The sequence below is a fragment of the Pleurodeles waltl genome, chromosome 1_1, assembly GCF_031143425.1.
Source record: "Pleurodeles waltl isolate 20211129_DDA chromosome 1_1, aPleWal1.hap1.20221129, whole genome shotgun sequence".
Taxonomy (NCBI): domain Eukaryota; kingdom Metazoa; phylum Chordata; class Amphibia; order Caudata; family Salamandridae; genus Pleurodeles; species Pleurodeles waltl.
This window is the reverse complement of record NC_090436.1, coordinates 939,957,858-939,977,260: the sequence shown is the minus strand read 5'-3', so window position 1 is coordinate 939,977,260 and position 19,403 is coordinate 939,957,858. Positions and strand designations below refer to the sequence as shown.

Genomic DNA, 19,403 nt, shown 5'->3' with positions numbered 1-19,403 from the left:
AAAACTGTGGGAAACCTAGTTTGACCCAAACAGATGTCTTTTTCTGCAGCCAACTAACCTTATCTAAATTGATTGAGCTCCCTAATAAGTCTCTGACTGCCTCCAGGAAGGGTTCCAGTTCCTCTGTCTTCCAGAGTCGGATCCAATATAAGGAGGGCTTCAGGGCTACATGATCTTCAATGTTGCTCAACCCAAGATCCAGTCTTAGGATTACTAATGGAGTGCCCTTCCCCAGCCTAGCTATGTATCTGATGAAGATGTTTTCTTCGACTTGTAGGATGTTCTGCTGTCTATTAAAGTCCCACAATTCTGCTCAATATAGGGCGGCTCCCCTACCCTTGGCCTTATAAATTACTACAATGGAGTTTAATGGGGGACTAACTACAGCTTTAGCTTTGCAGTCAAGAATGATATGGCCACTTTTACTAATAAGCGCATCCCATCTACCAGATTCCATCAATCTAATCCCCAAATCGTCGATCTCTTTCACTCTTTCTAGAATGACAGAATTCATTGTTATACTAGCATTCACATTCTTCTTTCCCTAACAGCAAATCATCAATTTTGTTTTCCCAACTCTGACCTCGACGTCAAAGTTTTTACAAAACAGGCAGAATTGGTTGACTAAGTTTTGTAGTCCCACAGGTGATTTTGCATTAATAATGGTGTCATCCGCATAAACCAACCCCCGGGATTTTCCGACCAGCCAACCGTGGCAAATCATTAATTCAACTATTTAGATACTTAATGCATTTGCTTATGTACAAGAGAAAGAGGGTGGGGGAACACAGCCTTGTCGCACTCCCCTCTCGGTGATAGCTGGGTCTGTCAGTTCACCATCCCTGCCCCATCTAATTCGGGCAAAAGTACCTTCGTGGAGTCGGACAATTAGGTTCAAGAGTCCAGTAGGAACTCCCATTTTGCTCAATGTATACCAAAGCTTATGTCTGGGAACCAGATCGAAGGCTGCATGGAGGTCAAGGAAGGCAACATATAAGTTCCCTCCACCGATACCCACCGTCTTCCATCTGATTGCCATAAACCTTATCACTTGATCAACTGTACTGAATGCAGACCTAAATCCTGCCTGCAGACTTGAGATGGCCCCACTCTCTTCAATCTACTCCTCCAAATGATTCAAGATCTGCTTCGCGAACATTTTTTGGAGGTTATCGAGCAGGCTTATAGGCCGATAATTATATGGATCACTAGGGTTTCCCTTCTTATAGAGGGGGGGCATTTCAGCTCCTTTCCATGTATAGGGAACGGACGGGCCTGCAGCCACTGCATTACAAACCTTATTTAAGTAAGGTGTCCAGATGTCAAGATTTGAGTTACATTGGTCACCCAGTATTTTGTCAAAGCCAGGGGCTTTGCACCACTTAAAGGAAGATATTGCTGCCTTGGTCTCAGATAAGGAAAGCTTAGTTGGGGATGCACTCGCTTCCCTACTAACACTTCTCCGACTCATCACTCCCAGAGTAGAGCAAACTGAAATGTTTAACCCATTCATCAGGAAGAATTGATGACCCAAGCAGAGACTGGGATTCACCACTTTCATTTGAAACCAGTTTCCAAAACTTGCTGGTTTCCTTTTTTTCTTGCAGCCTCTAAAAAGGCTATCCAACGCTTCTCTTCCCAACTTCTCCCCACCTTGGTTAACTCCAACCTAGTTTTCCCTCGATTGTTTGATTGGATCTCTAATCCCTCAATAGCCTATTCTTAGCTTCTCTGCAAGATCTATTGTACCACCTATCATTTTGCTTGATTCTCATTTTGCCTGTAGCCTCTTTAACAAATGGTTTTTTCAGGCAGTCAAATAATTTCAGATGTTCAGCCAGTATCCTTCCCTCATCCTGCCCGAATTGAAGCACGAGTTCCATTAGGTTTGCCAGAAATCTATACATGGTTGCAATAGTACACGGGGAAGAATTGATTGATTCCCACTTAACATTCTGTTTATTATTTGTCGTAGTGAGATGCCGATCAAAATCCGTAGAAACAGGGGCCCCAATTACAGGTAGCAAACCCCTAGTAATGAGTATCAATGGATCATGATCACTTTCCTCGTGCTCCACTACCACCATGTCTTCCATATGTTCCCACAAGCATATATCTAGTAAGTAGTCAATATGATTCCTACATACTTCTCGTCTAAATCTAGGAGAGTGATTTACATCTGAGCGATAGCGCCCGTTAAATGCTCGAAGACTGTGGGCAAGTGTAATATTAACAATTTGGAATGCCGCCCTGCTCAGTCTATGTCCTTTACTCTCTAGTAATTACAGGATACCCTATAGACTGTCCTCTTCTTGATAGAGCTCCTGCGCCAATGGATAAGGCTCAAAAGTAGGATTAAAGTCCCCAGCAATCAAAATATAATGGGCACTATTTCTGCCGGCTAAAATATTATCCAGAGCACTTAAAACTTCGGTTTTACAGCTTCTTCCCATGCTCCTGCTACAGATGTTAACCAGTAGTAGTGATTGTTCTCTGAGGGTGGACAGAAGTAAACCCTGTAAATCAGCACAGCCCTTATCCAATTCTCTCACTTGGCCCTTAAGGGAGCCACTGATCCAAATAAGTAAACTCCCCCAAGGGTCTGCCGGGGGACGCCGTGCTTGCTGGAGCCCAATAGCTTTTGCACCCTGGTCTATGCTTGGGCTCCATGGCCCACGTTTCTGGAATAAGCAGATCATATGCTCATCTATAAAAAAAAAAACAAAAAATAAAAATAAAAAAAACGACATTCTGGGATGCACATTTTGGCTTCTAGCCCTGCTTCGTTCCTACTAATATTAACTGGCTTCTCGGTCTATGCTTGAGATGGAATCTGAGGTAAACCCACTGAAATTAATTTTTCCATTGGTTCAACCTCTGGACAAACGTTTCCATACCTAGGAGCATCAGGGACCATCAATTCCCCTCCTCCTGGAGGTCCCTGCTTAGCCCAATCTTTGAGTCAGTCCACTTCGGACAATGTGGTTGAAATCCACCTACACACGATATGTCGAAGAGGGGGATCACCATTTTGGGCACAAGAACTGGCAGGGCCTCTGGGGCTGATTTCTACCTTCCTAGTAAAGAAGAGACCTGTTTGGGGATAAAAAGCTGCACGTCTACACAAACAAATCCTCGAGGCAGCGGACCAACTTTACAGCAATTTAAAAAGATCCGATTAACCATTAACAGGTGAGTTGACATTTACAACAATACAATCTCCTTCACAGGACTTTTTCGACGAGTCCACCCAGTCTACATTTCTCACCATTAATACTAAAGATACCATTGAGAATGGGAAATTAGCATTAATATGTAACCATTGGATTACCTTGTTTTTCAGTTCTGTATAAGTCTCGGAACTGTTTAGCTGTAACCTGGGTACATTAGTAATCACTGCCTCGTACGGACTGGCCTCCAGCTGAAGATGTAGAATCCGGTGCAATCTATCTCTGCTTCTTGCCATCTTCTGGGTGTTTGCAGCCTGACATTTAGAGGTCACACTGTTGTGCTTGGTCATTGAATTGGGGCCATTTTCTCCTATGTTATTGGTGGCTGTGTCCCAAAAGTGACAATCCTCTGAACCTTGTCCGGGGCATCCAGCCATGTCCTTTCTCATGGGCAGTCCAGAAGAGGAACTTTTATGGGCATGATCGCAACATACTTCAAGATGCACTGTGCCTAATAAATCACTGGATTTGAATAGTTGGGCAAAACCCCCTAAATTCTCTTCAGTGGCTATTAGGCAGTTCTCTATAGGATGCAATCTTTTGGCTAACTCCTCCATTATGTGCTCTGTGACTAGGGCGACTAGATCAGCAGGATCCTCCTGGAGCCTCTCAGCCATTTCTCTTTCAATTCCAGAGCTGTGGGGACCCACAGTACATGTACGTTTGTTCTTTAACGATTGTCAGCTTGCTTTCTTTTCCTTTTGACTGCTGGGATCTCTAACTCTGTCACACCAACCAAAGTGCCCAGTGAAACCAGCGGGAACTCTGAGCTAGATAGAACAGTCAAGCAGGTGTCCGATATCTCCTACCAACCATCTCGCTTGACTCGCTGTTAGTTAGCCTTTGGGGATAATTGAGGTGTCAGCAGTAACTGTGGTGGCGAGGAAGATGTGGCCGGGGAAGCTGCGATGGACGGAAGCCGTTCAGCAGATTTAATTTCCTTTTCTATGGCTCCAACAGCAATTTGTAAGAAACCATCTAGTGTATTGTTAGCTCTAGAACTATCCTGGGAAGTTGCTACCTTCCCTTTACCCATCTTTTCCCCAGGTACCAGGAGCATATGCAGTACAATCAAAAATAGTCTCAGCTCTTGTGGAGCCACTAACTCATAGCAATTAGAAAGTGCAAACCTAATTGTCAAATGACGTGCCTCTTTCTATAGGTGAGTGGAGTGAATGAACACATTGAAAAAAGTGGCCCCACTTTATCACCTGGGCCATGCAGTGGGCAGTACTGGACCCTCAGATGAGCCCAATGGCATGCACAACCGTGGCTCCTTGGGCACAAGGGGATTTAGTCTTCCGGACCCCCCTCTGCTGCACAGTCTGCACCTGCTGGGGAGTGTGTGGATACCGATTGCCGCACAATTCCTCTGCAAATGGGCAGGATCTCAGTGTCCACAGCTAAAGCAGCAGCCCACCTCTGCTTGCAGCAGTCTGCGCACCCTAGAGAACTATAGTACCTTGTCTTCGTTGGTACGAAATCAGATGCACGCTCATTTGGTATGCTGTAGGGTTGGCCCAAGCCCAGCAAAAGATTATTGAATCTGTTGAATTTGAATTGACTAATGATTGCAAATTCTGTACAACATGTGATATCTGTACCACAGATATTCTTTTTGATATTCTGTCTTATGCTTCTTGAATGCTTCGTTTTAATGATGTTGGTACACCTGAATCTATTTTGCCGCCTTGGGCAACCCTAGGGGATTACGTATCTTTATAAATTTGTTTTTGTACATTGTCCACATGACTTTGAGCTTGTAATAGATATTTTAACATTATTCCCGGTAGGAATTTTCCTTCCTTGGCCACACTGGTCATGGTGTCTAAATTGTTGGGGTGGTGTTGAGATATTGTTGATGGTTCACCACACATCTTTCTGGGTCCAAAGACCAGTCTACCTTGTTGGGCATTTGATTCCTGCAAAAGATGAAAAATGCATCCACACTAACATGGGGTTACACTAGCTCAACCACAAAGTGCTAATTTCCATTGGGGAAACTTCAAGGTATCAAATTAATTGTTACATTAAATCCAATGTATTGCTGAAGCCTGAGTTAAAGTAACTTTTAATATAAAAGGTGGCTTTAAAAAAAAGTCACCACTTGCTTGCCCCAAAGTTCTAGTAGCTGCTTCGGATTCACTGGAGTGGTTGTCACCTACGACAGCCTGCTGCCCTCCTGCCAGGGGGTCTGAATAGCTTCCAGGATAGAGGAACAAAAGGCCTGCTGGTGGGAGGAGGTGTGACCCCTCCGCTCTCCTGACAGGATAGCCAGAGGGCTGTGGCTGCAGATGGCCAAGTTTCAAAAGCAAGCCACCTGTTAGAGGCTCTAAAATTGCCCTCTCCTTAGTGAAGGTAGACAGGCTGGCATCTTTTCCAAAGGAGGGAAATCCGCTGCGGAACCATGGTTCAAGAAGTAGATGCTCATTATACTGGACATAACTCAGAAGGGTGCTAGAAGCTCTGGCCAAAGGATGAAAGGTTTTAACATTTTGGATTTGGGCAGAGAGATGCACTGTGGGGTTGGTTAGTGCCAACTCCACAGGAAGTGATGCAAGAATGGGTAGGGATGCTTGTGGGAATTTTTACACCAATGAACAGCGAGTCCTCACCATCCATAAACTCTGCATAAAAGTGGCACCCCTGACTCCCAGCCTCATAACACTATTAGAGTCAGAAAGAACAAAAGAGGAACTATATCTGTTGAACCTGTGGACCTCAGAAAGAAAGGCTGCACCAGCAAAAGGTCTGCACTGCTGAACGAGAACTGGACTTCATAAAGAGAAAGGCTGCTCCTGCTGTTGACTTTGTGGAGTGAGAGACCTCAAGAGGTGGACCTGCTCCCACTAGTGCCAATGACCACAGAGTGGACTCCAATAGCTAGTTAGCTAGCCTCCTATTAAACTTCAGGTACAAAAAAAGCTAAATATATTGTGCATCTCCAAAGCACGCAGCTGACCAGTAACAGTTGGACTTGCCCTGGACTCAGCTGATGCAGCCTGTGAGATCGAGTCCTCCTAGCCCTCAAGAGGTGCCCTCCCAGGTCCTGGACCTTTGGATGGTGCTTGAGAGTATTTGTTCTCCCAACAGAACTGCATCTTTTGAACCTAAAGCTAGACTATCCGAATTTGCCACTGAACCACATGCTCTTACACACTACTGTTGGTTCGCAGGTAGCATTGGCCACCTGTTGAGAACCAAGGCTTCCACCAGACCGCTGTAATTCGTCCATCCGCTGATGTCATACCCAACGTTGGACTCAAGCTGTAGAGGAGCCTGCCAACAAGCATGTCAACAAGAAAAAGTACCATAAAAATGTCTATGTGTGAAGGTAGAAGTTTGACTGTGACTAACTTGGACCCTGTATCTGACCCACGATTCATTGTGGCCGGCCTGAAACTTTGCCTTTGGCCTGAACACTTGCATCTGAGACTCACAGGCTATCGCTACATGTGAAAAGCAGTGATCTATAAAACATTTTTGAGTTACAGTGATTTATGAAAACCTTTTAAAAAAATCATAACTTTGGTTCTCTTCATAAGATTTTTCTCATTTTGAGGTCTACTTAAAGAAAAATATATATACTACTTTTATAAATTGGTGTCCCTTACTTATTAACACTTTTGGTACTGATAAATGCTTTACAATTGTTTTCCTTTGTGTTAAGCCTGACTGATCTGAGCTTTAGTCATATTTAATTTATACCTAGAGACTGCCCCCAAAACAGGCTTTTTCCTCTTCAATATTAGACACAACCCTATTACGATATAAAGCGTATATGGCCACATCATCGGGATAGGCGGGTTGCTTAACTGAGATCTCTTTAATTTCAATAGAAATTATGCTTTCATTACACATTATGTGCTGCAAATAAGGCTCCAAAGGAAGAACAAACTGTAGAATAAACATGGGACACTACTGATGTGTGCGCCATTAAATGGTGAATGCTTCCGAAATCTGACCAGATAAAAATCACTCTGGCACTGAGTGTTTTGTAAAGTTCCATTACACTGTTTAGACATTTCTTCCCAATCTGACTGATCTCATTGCAGTACAGAGGAAGGGCTATGAAACTACTACATGCCTTCTCCACAACTAAGAGGACCATAGAGACAGACTTATATAAAGTAGTGGCAGCATCAAACATGGAAATGGCCATACAGCTGTGAGTACTGGTATCTTGGTGAGGTATGAACCAGCACTGTTGTGGATAGACAATCATTTCTATGATGGAGGCAAGACATGTGGCCATCACTTTAGCATATATTTGGGGTTTCGTATTAATCACTGAAGTAGGTCAGTAAGATCCTCAGTTTTCCTCTTTTTTGGGGGGAAAACGGCAATACTGGTACAGTTCCATGTGGCTGGTATGACATACCCCTGGTTAATATCAGGGATAATTTGCAGAAGAATAGGAGGAAGTGTATTCATAAATGTCTTATACCATTCAAGGTTTAGTGTTGTCCCTCGCAGCAATCCCTGATGATTAGGACGCAATAGCTAATTTTACTTCTTCCAAAGTGATATCAGGATTTAACATATTAGCCAGTGGTGAAGTAAACAGGGGTATACTGACTGATTGAAGGTATGTTTCTATATTCACTAGCACTGTATAATTTTTTATTTGAAAAAAAAATAATAAACGTGTTAAGTATCTCCTTGGGTTGGTAAGTTTTAAATCCCTGCTTATCCTTCATACAGGTTATCTATCATACTCTTATGTCGTCCTTTTTTGATTTTATAAGCCAATATCTTACAAATGGATTCCGCATATTCGTAATCCAGTCCCTGGCTAGTTTTATATACAAAGCAAATTTCCCCTGAAATGAACGGCCAGTGTTGCTCCTACATTTGGTCAATTGTACACAGGCCTCTCTTTCACTTGGATCTCGATTAGTAATCTAGCGGGTTCTTTTTCTACCCTTAGTAACTCAGAAAGATTCTCTGCCTCTCTTTAAGGCTGTTCTTTATTTCGATCTGCTACAGGCTTGACTGTAATTCCCCAAATATATGTCTTAAGTGGATCCCACAATACATAGGTATAGGCACTTCCCATGATAATTATTCAAACTTATTGTAAGGAAGTTGTCATAATCCTTTTGTATGCAAGATTGGAAACATAAAGATTTCCTGAATGCTGTACCCCGATTGAAAACTACTGTGTGTTTCTTATATCGAATCTCAGTTGACCCTTAATGGTGATACACAGAGGATTATGATCTGAAAATAATTAAGGGCAAACTTCAATATTAGTGTGGGAAATAATCTTTTGTGGTGCCGAAGAAATGCCTATACCAGAGTACTGCTTGTTAGGAACAGATTAATAAGTATATCTTGGCTGTTTTTTCAGGACTCGCTAAAGACCATATACACTCATTAGATCAAGTCTGGAGTGACATGTTTTTACCATCTGGAGAGTTGCCTACGAGTTAGATTACTCTTAAGTAATGTGATCAAAAAAGCAAATATTTTCCCAAACCCAGGATCCTTGCTCTTTATAGCAACCTTTTCACAAGCATCAACATCAATTGATACCTCTTGAGCAATTTCAATCTCCAACAAGGCACTACACAAGTCTGTCCACTCTTCTACTGTTCCAGGTAACAATAGAACTTCTTCTCAGAGCACTTAGAAATAATGATAGTTTGGTGATTCCATTCAAATCGGGTATTCAGAAACTCGCAGCATCTGATGATGTGCTTATGTTCACAGAAAATACTGCCAAGCCTATGCCAGGCATCATAAACACCACAGAGAGCTACTCCAAGATCTCTGAATACACGCTTAAAGATACAAATTAACTATTACTCCAAAATAATCCCTGTAACAAATCTATAATGAAGAACAAAGGTCTAAAATGGGAACAGAACAGAATTAAATATTTTGGGATAAGATGTGAACGCAACTTAAATGAGCCCATAAATTCAATGACAATAATCTATCAAACATATCAGTGATCTTCTAGACAGTAGATCACCAAAGTTCATCATATGGTGGGGTCATGCTGAAACCATCAATATGAACATTTCCACTATCATTAGTATTATCTCCTATCCCCTTATCTGATACAACATTCAGCAACTTCACCCTTGATATGGTCATCAAGAAAACCCCGAATATGTCTTGAAAAATTAAGAACTACCTGATAAACTTAGAGGCATAAGGCTCCTGGACTATTGTAGATATTAAACTGCATGTTTGGCAAAGCAAAGGATACAGTGGATCCTGGAACCTCAAAATAACCATCCGATATGGCTTGTAATAGAACAACAACTTATTCATCTCTTCAAATTTACTGCTCTGAATGCAAAAGAAAAAAATTATTCAGAACACTCAAAGCCTATCCCAAGTAGACAAACTTACCTACAAAATGAAACACTCTATTTTAGCCTCAATCTCACCTATCTAGACAGTTTTAACTTTCTAAAAAAATAAAAAAGTGCTATGTCAAAATCTAAACTCCCTCATAAACCTGAACTCCCCCACACGCTCAAGAAAATTTATAAATGAAGCCATTGCACTTCTGAAATATAAACTCTTCTGACACCATCCTACTTGTGACACCTTAACATACTCCAATCCAAATGGGAACTTTCACTTAATGGCTCAAATTCACATACCCCAGCTCACTAGACTGGGAATAATTTGGTCAAGGCATAACACATCAAAGCTTGCCCATTCCTTGGCACAATGTAGACTCATCAAGGCAGACAAATGCTAGTCCTGCAAGACGAACCAAAGTACCCTCAAACACATGCTACTCAATTGTCAATGTATTTAAACTTCCTGGATCTACATCAGTTCCTACAAATACATTAGCTTCAACTTAAACCGGTGCTCCGACCTAGGTTCCTTAACTCTTGGCTCCTTGAGTATAACAGGCATTATCCTTCTTGACCTACTATTAACTATAGAAATTAAATACATCCTTTCTGAATCGAATGAGTTTTCTCAACATGATGGACTTGGACACAATTTCCATAAGAGGTGCTGACAATAACCTAACCACTTTCCTATCTTCAACCAAACCCAGACTGAGGATTTGGGTTAATTGGAAATATTTGTAGAAGATAACAAGTCATCTCAAATTCCATACCACCTAGTCAGCTCCTAATCCATTATGGACCTGATCAATATCCCTGGTAGCTCTTTATAAAAATGGACAAACTCCCATCCCCACCATCCCCTCTACACCTGCCATTCTTACCCCACACTCCTATTCTTCTCACTCCTTTATCCTTCATTCATTTTCCATGACTTTGCATAAATTCAACGTATATATAATCTTGTCTATCATCACTGAATTACACTATACTATGATACTCTCTATGTAATTTGGTTCACCCAATTCATAATATCATCATGTACCATAAATACCTCATTCAGTATCAACTGTATTCTTAGACAACACTTCAGTCTATACTATGTTATTGTGGATATTATTTCTGTATGCATTATGATTTGTCCTAACTCCATATTATGCAAAACTCATTAAAAACAGGTTGAGCTGAGGAAAAAAAAAAAAAAGTACCAAGTAGTTCCCCCACACCGTAGCCTTCTACCCATTCACCAATGCACTACAGCACCCATCAGCAGACTGAAGAGCTATAAAAAAAAAAAAAAAAAAAAAAAAAAAACACATGCTGACAGGCTCGATGATCAGGCTGGATACAAATCCAAGTTAACCTCACAGATCTAAGCAACTTAAACCAAACAAGAAAAAACACAAAAAACATTTTTCAAACTGAAATTGTTCTGTCACATATTGCTGTGCATCCCTACCATTTTGTTACCAAAAGTGATTGGAACCCTGTTCAATGCTCTCATTCCACCAATGTAGTTCCCCTGTCTTTTAGTATAGTAACAAATAAACAACACGATCCAGTGTAATATTCACTAGTCCATTAACGGAAAGGCATCCGCATTTTGCAATATAAGGATGTCTGATAGTTTGCATGTCAACTGCAACCAGCTCAACAATAATCTTCTGCACAGAATGGTTGTTTTTTTCACAGACTCATTCATAGCCCTACCGCCCCCCCCCCCCCGCATTACCCCCTGTCTCCTCTCCCCAGCCCCCCTCCCCCCCCCCACTGGCCAGAATGAACATGGGATCACCTCGGACCACAAGATAGCCGTTGATGGCAATTGATTCCTTACTTTTGCAAGAGGTGAGGAGAAATCTTCCCTAACCCCTCGCCTACCGTTGTTACCGCCTGCATGGATGTTAAGAAAATCCGTGGTGGGCAAATTCTCCCCCACCTCCCTTTGAGGGTCCACAGAAGGTGTTAGACCAGGTCCTTCATCCTAAGCCCCCCCAATATCCACCCAGTGATGCTAGAAACCTGCCTCCAGTTGGACTTGCTTGAGTCTGGAGCTGCAAAAGTGTTGAGCTGCTCTGCGAATAAAGGAATGGACACACTAGCATGTATGCAAAGTCCTGCGCAAGCTGGCTGTGGAAAGATAAAGATATGACTTGGGCTAGTGGGCTTTTTACCATGACACTGTCCCACCTAGGCTATACATAGCACTCGAAAAATGTCGATTTCCATCTACCCCACCTTTTGCTGGCCTCAGCTGAAAAACCCAGTGCAACTGGGGTGGTGGCTGCATCGATGTGAAAGGAATGAGGACTGAACTGCGATACTCCTCAAACTGCACAGGACGTGCTGAAGGGGACAAAGAGATCCCCAGAAGTGTTGATTGTGTTTAAATGACCCTCAGAACTCTGGCACCCATCATGATGATGTCGGCACATGACCCTAAGACGTTCACACTTAATTAGTTGCACCACGGGCAGCAGCCCCGCCCCACGCTGCAGGTGGCGCCTGCTCTAACTAGTTATGAAAAACTGTCAGCACTCACGGTAACCCGGTTCAAAATGTCCGCCGCTGCCATCCGCGGTAACCGTAACTATTAATGCCAACATTTTAGAAGAGGAAGGAAAAAGATTTAAAAAATAAATAAATAATCGGGAGAATGTATTTCTCCCAATCACTTCTATTGAAAGAGGACATTTCAGGTGGGAGGCAGCAAAAATTAAAGCAATTTTTTTTGCTTCAAAAATCGGGACTCTCGTCTGAATCGGGTCGATTAGCATGTATGTATAACTTAACCACCATCATCCCAATAAAAAAATCAATCATAATTTAACGCGTAAGTAAGTTTATGTGGACTGAACAAACATGTCCCTCACTGCAGGAACAAAACAAAGGGTGCTCAACTAAGGCACACAATGTGGAAGAAATACATTATAGTTCGAGCATATTCAAGGACAGCAAAGCCATATTACAGTCAGTCAAATCATAGACAATGCACCCGTTACAGTGGACTACAATACAAAGAAACTATGAGGGGAGGGGGTCCTAGGGCGGCGCAGTGTGGTGCTAGGGAGCTGCAATCACAATAAGACAACATTACATAGGTGGTTTAAATGTGTAGGGTGAGCATTCTTGACTTCATCTCTGGTTATCTGCCTCGAGGCTTTTTAAGGCGTACTTGTTTGAACTCACTCCCTCACAGCCTGTATGTCCCTAATAATGAGCCATAGCAGGTGTATCAAGACACACGTTTCAAGGACAAAGACAGATTGTGGCTGTCTCTACTCTTTTGCCGAGGACGGTGGAGCTATATAGGATTCCTCAATTATCTGTGCTCTCTCAAAACCTCTGTTACCTCGAAATCCGTGGTCAGCTCTGCTATCAATATCAACAAAATAACCATCCCCATCCTCTAAAAATCTATAAAGAATATATGGTCTGCAAAATCAAATCATTAGCTTAGAGGGGAGTTAGAGAAAGAGAGAGAACGAACGGTTTTGAGCTCAATTTTACAAGCTGCAATTTCTGCTGACTTCCTCCATTCCCCTATTTCAAAAAACTGTTTGCTCTGTTGCTTCAATGGTTCCCAGGAGGACATCTCCAGTTGAAGCTCAGTTTTTAGACCTTCTGTGCATTCCAGATGTTTCCCCCCTCAGTGCTTACCTATACAACTCAGTTCATTTAAAAGACCTATGTGCTAAACAGATGCAAGACACCTGTGAGAATGTTTGATCAATGGCAGGCATAAGCTGAATGTATTAAAATAAAAAGATACCAGTAGTTGATGAGGAGGTGATCCCAAAGGTAAAGGGTGTATCAGTGCGTGAAAAGACATATGGAAAAACATTTATTTTACTACCTTTATTAGGAGTTTTCAAATATACTCCTTTCTCCTTGAAAATTCGACCATCCGTGACTCCACTGGAGGTTTATGTAGTACTGATGTTCCATTATAAAATTTATTTGCAGTGGTTCAGCTACCGGATAGATGTTTTTAATTGTACAATTAGTTAAAATCATTATAGCTTATATAAAAATGTCAGGATGCTTTTGATAACTTATTAGGTTACACAATGAGCAGAGATACAATCAAGAAGACTGAACCATACTAGGACTAAAAAGAGATTAGAAACGTGCAATGAGTTTATGCACCACAAGGTAAGAAAAAATAAGGAGGTGACAATATTTCAGAAGTAGTACATCTATTAAGGGTGGGTGGCACTGGAATTTCCATAGAGTTACTTAAAAAACTTGGCATGATTCCATGGTGCTCCGAAAACGGGCGGAATTAGACATGGTGCGTTGATTTTTAGAGCTGGGTGCTCATTCCACGTTGCAAAATCAGCACAAACTGCACCATGTGGTATGCAAGATGGCGCTGCTTATCGAGTGATTTTGCTGCTGCTCTAGTAGATTTTCTACACAAACTGCAGATTTCTACCGCGAATTATTGCAACCGCCCGTGGTGAAGTCTCGCCTCCTGCACTCCCAGGGACAAAAAAATCATGCTAGGGGACGCCAAACCTTGTTCTCACTCGTCAACTTACCATTAGTGAGTTGCATATGAGAAAAAAAAAACTCCACCACACAAAGGTTGGCGGAATCTAGCCAGAACTCCACGTTACAAGCGTAAGGAGGAGTAGCAAAATTCTGTCATCTCTGCCTGCAAAGCCGAATTTATGACTCACCCCTAATATCTATAAGTAGCCCTACTGAATGTGTCAAGTTCTCCTAAAAATCATTCATAAGATACATTTTAGTTATAAATACATTCAGAAAAGACATTGTTTATCAAATTCATATAGATTATCAATAGGGCTTCTATTGCTTAAAACTTGCCTAAAGGGCTTAGCTTTAGACAGTCAGTGGGGTGAGAGATAAAATATTTAAAAAATGATATGACTAGAAAGAAAAACATGGAGCCTTGTGATGTCAAGGCGGGACCACCAGCTGAACAGAACTGCAATAGTGGATTCTTAAAAAGCGTTAAGACAGGAATATATGGGCCATGTCCTTTGCTGTCAGCACTTTCCCTAAGGAGCCACAGGGATCGGTTTGTTCAATGGTGCACACGTCAACACAACTGTGCCACAGTTCATAAATTTTAAACATCTTGTTGTCAGATACCGGATTTATCCAGGTTGCTTTTTCTTTTGAAAACGGGGTAAATCTGTTCAATTGTTATCAATATGAGGGCTAAATCTCAGTGAAGCCACCCTACTCGGAATTCTTTCTCGATGTGGAGCATTCCTCTAGAAACTTGTGCCATGCTAGCTCTATAGACCAGTTATCAGCGACTGCATCAACTCCTGAACCCATTTACCCCTTCTTTCTAACAGCAAACCTTTTACAGACAAAGATTCCAACAACCCGAAACACCTGTGCAATTTCCATATAGTACGACTATGAAGAGCAGGAAAACATTGCTCTGTAGGAGGAGAAATATGCAGAGACAACAATGCTAAAAATGAGATGGTTGCATGAAGGGTAAGCGTTAGGGTACTGCCAACCTATAGGAAATAAAAAACTGATATGCTAAGACTTACTAGGTTAAAATGTATAGATCACGGCTGTATTCAACAATAGCTTTCTGCATGCTGTGTTTGTGGACAGATGAAGTCACAAAATGGAAAACAGACAAATTATCTTGATCTATACTAGGCAGCTGAAAGCTCAAACTCAAAAACAGTGATGCTCAAAGTACAACCCAGGGGCTGAATTTGGCCCTCCTGACCTTCATGTGCAGACCCCACCTGAATGACTGCACTAGACTGATGTATACTTGATACAGTCCTAACAGAAAGACATGAAATAAACGTGCAGGCGCACATGAACCGAAGTAAAGCAGAATAGGCAAATAAGGTGTCCTGCACCACTTAACTCCAAGAACACATTAATTGCTAAAGACATTTGAAACAAATGTGCAACAATATGATGCCATTTCTTCGGAATTAAAAAAAAAATGTATTTTATTAACATGCACACGTGTTTCACCTTAGTACATCAGATTCTGTCAGTGCGTGCAGAAGTATTGTTTCTAAAACTGATAGTTTTCAAAAAGGAATGTAGAAACTTTCATGCCTCCTCCCACCTGGAGAACAATGCCAGTGGTGAACTAAGAGGCACGTCAGTTGTCACATTGACCACTCTGGGCAGCCTGGGTTGTACAACGTTATAGTTTAATAAACAAGACCCAAAATAAGGTTTTGGACAGCATATATCCTAAACTCGTATTTCAAGGTGCATATTTATAGCTCATAATAATGAAGAAAAAGGTGGCAAAATGAAATGAGACAATTGCCTAGGGGCACACAGTTTAGTCAAGTGGGGATTCCAGGATTGATACTAAGTTTCTGGTTTCACATCGTGCAATTCTATTTCATTCCAATACAGTCATCATGTTAATTCTTTTTTTAAACTTGACTCTCTCAAGGTTCACCCCAGGTTGCAGTAAAGGGATAGCGATTCAGAGACAGCAAAACACAGTACTGTCAAATCTGTGACTTATTGGAGACTTGTGGCTTAATTTAGAGAACAGCATGGAATAAAACACTCAAAATAACTCAAAGACTCACTAACCACAACATGATTTGCCTCCCCTACGACCACCTAAAGTCATCCCATCCCCTAACCAACAAAACCCCAATCTCACTCTCTTGGTGCCATGAAAGCAGCCCTCTGCCACACTACAGAGCATACTTTATGGCCCTGAGAAAATGTTTGTGAGTACCCATGCCATAGACTCACAGATCAACACTAGTAACCCAATTGGGTGGGATTGGAGGTAGAACACAAAACTAGACAGGTTGGAAAACAACATATGCCTGGTGACACCCAAATTCCAATGTTGATGCTTTTCAATGAATTATTTTTTACTATTTGCATTCAGTCAAAAATGATTCACCCCAAAGGGTTTTCTGTGAAATGCATGCTGCTTATAAATCATATTAATAGACATGGGTTTCAATTAGAGGCATGTCTATAAACTCTACACTACATCCAAATTTTATTTCCAATTTGAAATACTTATTTGAATTACAACTCTCTCTTGGCACTTAAATGTCGCATTAAGAAAACAAATTAATCTTTAAAAAAGCAAATGAGTGGTGCAAAATGTAAACAAACGTTGAAATAGTCAGTACAATCAGTACACTGGAACATAGCAGTGACAGAAGCACCAACATAAAATACTGCCCTGCAAAATCCACTTTGTTTGTGGAAATGTCAAAACTATCTTCCAAGGGTACGTTAAAAAAAATGAGAATATCAAACGTTTAAAGTCAGTCCAACAGGTTTAGATTAATCTGCAGATGTCTTAAGTAAATGCCTACACTTGACTTGCACAAATAAAACTGGGTGACCGCTGACAAATGTATTTAGAACCCTGCATTGAACTGTATACTACCTTGCGCATTAAACAATAGTAATAAAGATACATCGTATTGTGTTCTTGACTTCCGAATGCAAACTAAAATAACTTCTGAGGTTACTGCTAACCCTATCAACACCACTGACATCGGGGCTGTTTAAACTTATTTTTAATAATTAAAAAGATGGTGTTACATACTTTAAAAAAGTGTGAAAGATAAATAGGATTCGACAAATCATGTAAGATGCAGCTGTTAAACCTAACCATACTGCTTAAAATAATAATCAGGCAAAAAATATTCTCAGGGAGAGCCGCATAACATAGCAACTGGTACCTACAATTAAGATTGTCGGTATAAAACCAGGTAGCGGATAACCGTCTTGAGCAAGTCTTTGACACTTAGAAAGAGTAAGATCGGGTTTTACTGATAAACTGCCCCACACCCATTATCAGTCAGTCGCCCACTGAAAATATCTCTTTCTATCTAATGTCAGTCCTGCCACCTCAATAATATTCAACTTTTCCGCTCTTGTTGCCTCAAATTGCCTCTGAAAGTATCGGTCCTCATATCAGCTAACCTACCCAGCAATACGGTCCTTCGTGTTACCATTATAATTGTAGTTCAGTTCTTATGACTTTAGCCAGGACTTTAAGACTGGTCCCTTTTGGGTCCCGTATTTATGCCCTTAACCTTACAGGCAACAACACTGATCGAGTTCTGAACAGTAAGTGTAAAATGTTAAGGTAAACCACGTCGCGCCTATTTATATAGTACACGCTTAACTTAATCTTGCATTCTTCAAGACGTTTGCTTCTTCCAGGATGTCGTGTTACAACATGTTTATCCTGATGACACAGAAGCACGACATCGCTTTTATGGTTAACCAACATGATTCGCCCACAAATCTGGGAATAGCCTGTCTAAACATTAGGGAACACAGCAATGTATTTGTGTTGTGTTCTCCATCGCATAAACAGTAACTTAATCTAGCTTCCTTATTTCCCGCACAAGATCTTTACTTAACATTCATTGTTATCTAAATCTATTTTCTCTACTGTCACTCAAAATGAAAAATAATCACAGTGGTCTTTGCTTAGCTCTGTTAAAATAAGACGACTGGAGGTTCATGTTTGCCGGTTGCCCTTTAAAAGGGGTGCCCTGCACTGTCCCCACAAAACGGTAAAAGCTGGTCGGGAAGTTGTGGAAAAAAAAAATCTTAGGATTGCAAGAAATGGATGGCGCTCATAGGCCGTTTAGAGCACAACTACATTTTTAAGCAGGCTGCACATTCCTCAAGCCGGAAGAAGTGGACTGGGAGAACCTGTCTAACAAGGTTGGAGAGGGCCCTTTATGGGGGGGAAGGGTGTTTACAAAGCGTACGTGAACAAATCGTGATGGTACTCTGTATTTTGATAAGAAAAAAATAAAGTGTATCAAACACTACGAAAGCCAACAGCTGACACAGGACCTCCCCTTCTGTCAACAGGTGCCTCGCGGAACTGCGGGCCTGCAGTGCGCAGTGGAGGTGGTAGCAATACTCTGCCATTTCATACTGGTGCGACCTGTGCCGTTGGAGAGTCCCTCCTCCTACCCAAGAAGTGGCATCGTAGTTTTAAGAAAACTCAGAATGAGTCTAACTGCTAAATTAAGTGTTATAGGCGCGTAAAACAAACGCGAGCCCGTACACCGACCACAGCGCACAACGGGGCACCACCGGACTGGTGCTACCGGAGAGGGATAAGGGAAATTGGTGTAAGGCCCAGAGAGCTGGAAGAGTCAAACAGCAGGCATGCGCTTCTCAGCGGAACCACGGCAGCACTCTGCCAACTAAGTGGGCACTATTTCACTCTGTAAAAGGTGCCCCAACTCCTCCTTCCCGGAGTACTAGTTCTCCCGGGAGTGAGCTCGCCCTCCTCCCGCGTCTCACCTGCACGGCGCTGTTCAGGAAGCAGCTGTTCTGGCCGGGCTCGTTCAGGAGCCCCTTTGTGGGCGCAAGGGACAGGATGCTCCCGGGCTGGTACGCCTTGCCCAGGTTGCTCCCACCGGGCCTCCGAAAGAACCTCACCCACGCCATTCTCCCACCTTCCAGGAAAAAGTCAGAAATTCCGGTGCGCTACCCGCCGTCGCCTGCCGACATGTCGCCTGCAGATGCCTCGCGCGCCACGGTCTCCGCCGCGTGCCTTCTATGGTGTCCCTTGGGGCTTTAGCGCTACTGTTCCCGGATAAGCTTCTGCCCCGGTGTTCTTCGCGGCTGTCAGACAGTGTTCTACTGTCAACACGGCTCGGGCAGTAGCCAATCGCCACCGGTGGGCGGAGAACGCCTTGACCACGCCTCTTGGAGACGGCCTGCTCCTCTCAGCTGTGCTAACAAACCGCATCGGGATTCAGCCACAGAAAAATAGATATTCACAGAAGGCGGTCTAAGGCCCGGCCTCCACTAATAGCGTTTGCGGCAGCCATCTGCAAACCAGGAAAGTAGC

At 42.2% G+C, this 19,403-nt stretch overlaps 1 protein-coding gene across 1 annotated transcript in view; it reads right to left on the bottom strand.

Annotated features, from left to right (window-relative positions):
- The window catches only part of USP53 (ubiquitin specific peptidase 53), a 255,961-nt gene extending 236,768 nt beyond the window's left edge, over positions 1-19,193 (bottom strand). The window contains exon 1 of the mRNA XM_069230167.1: positions 18,851-19,193. Within this exon, the coding sequence (XP_069086268.1) occupies positions 18,851-18,997 (147 nt within the window). The 5' untranslated portion in view covers positions 18,998-19,193. The remainder of the gene's footprint in view (positions 1-18,850) is intronic.
- Between the last annotated feature and the right edge of the window lie 210 nt (positions 19,194-19,403).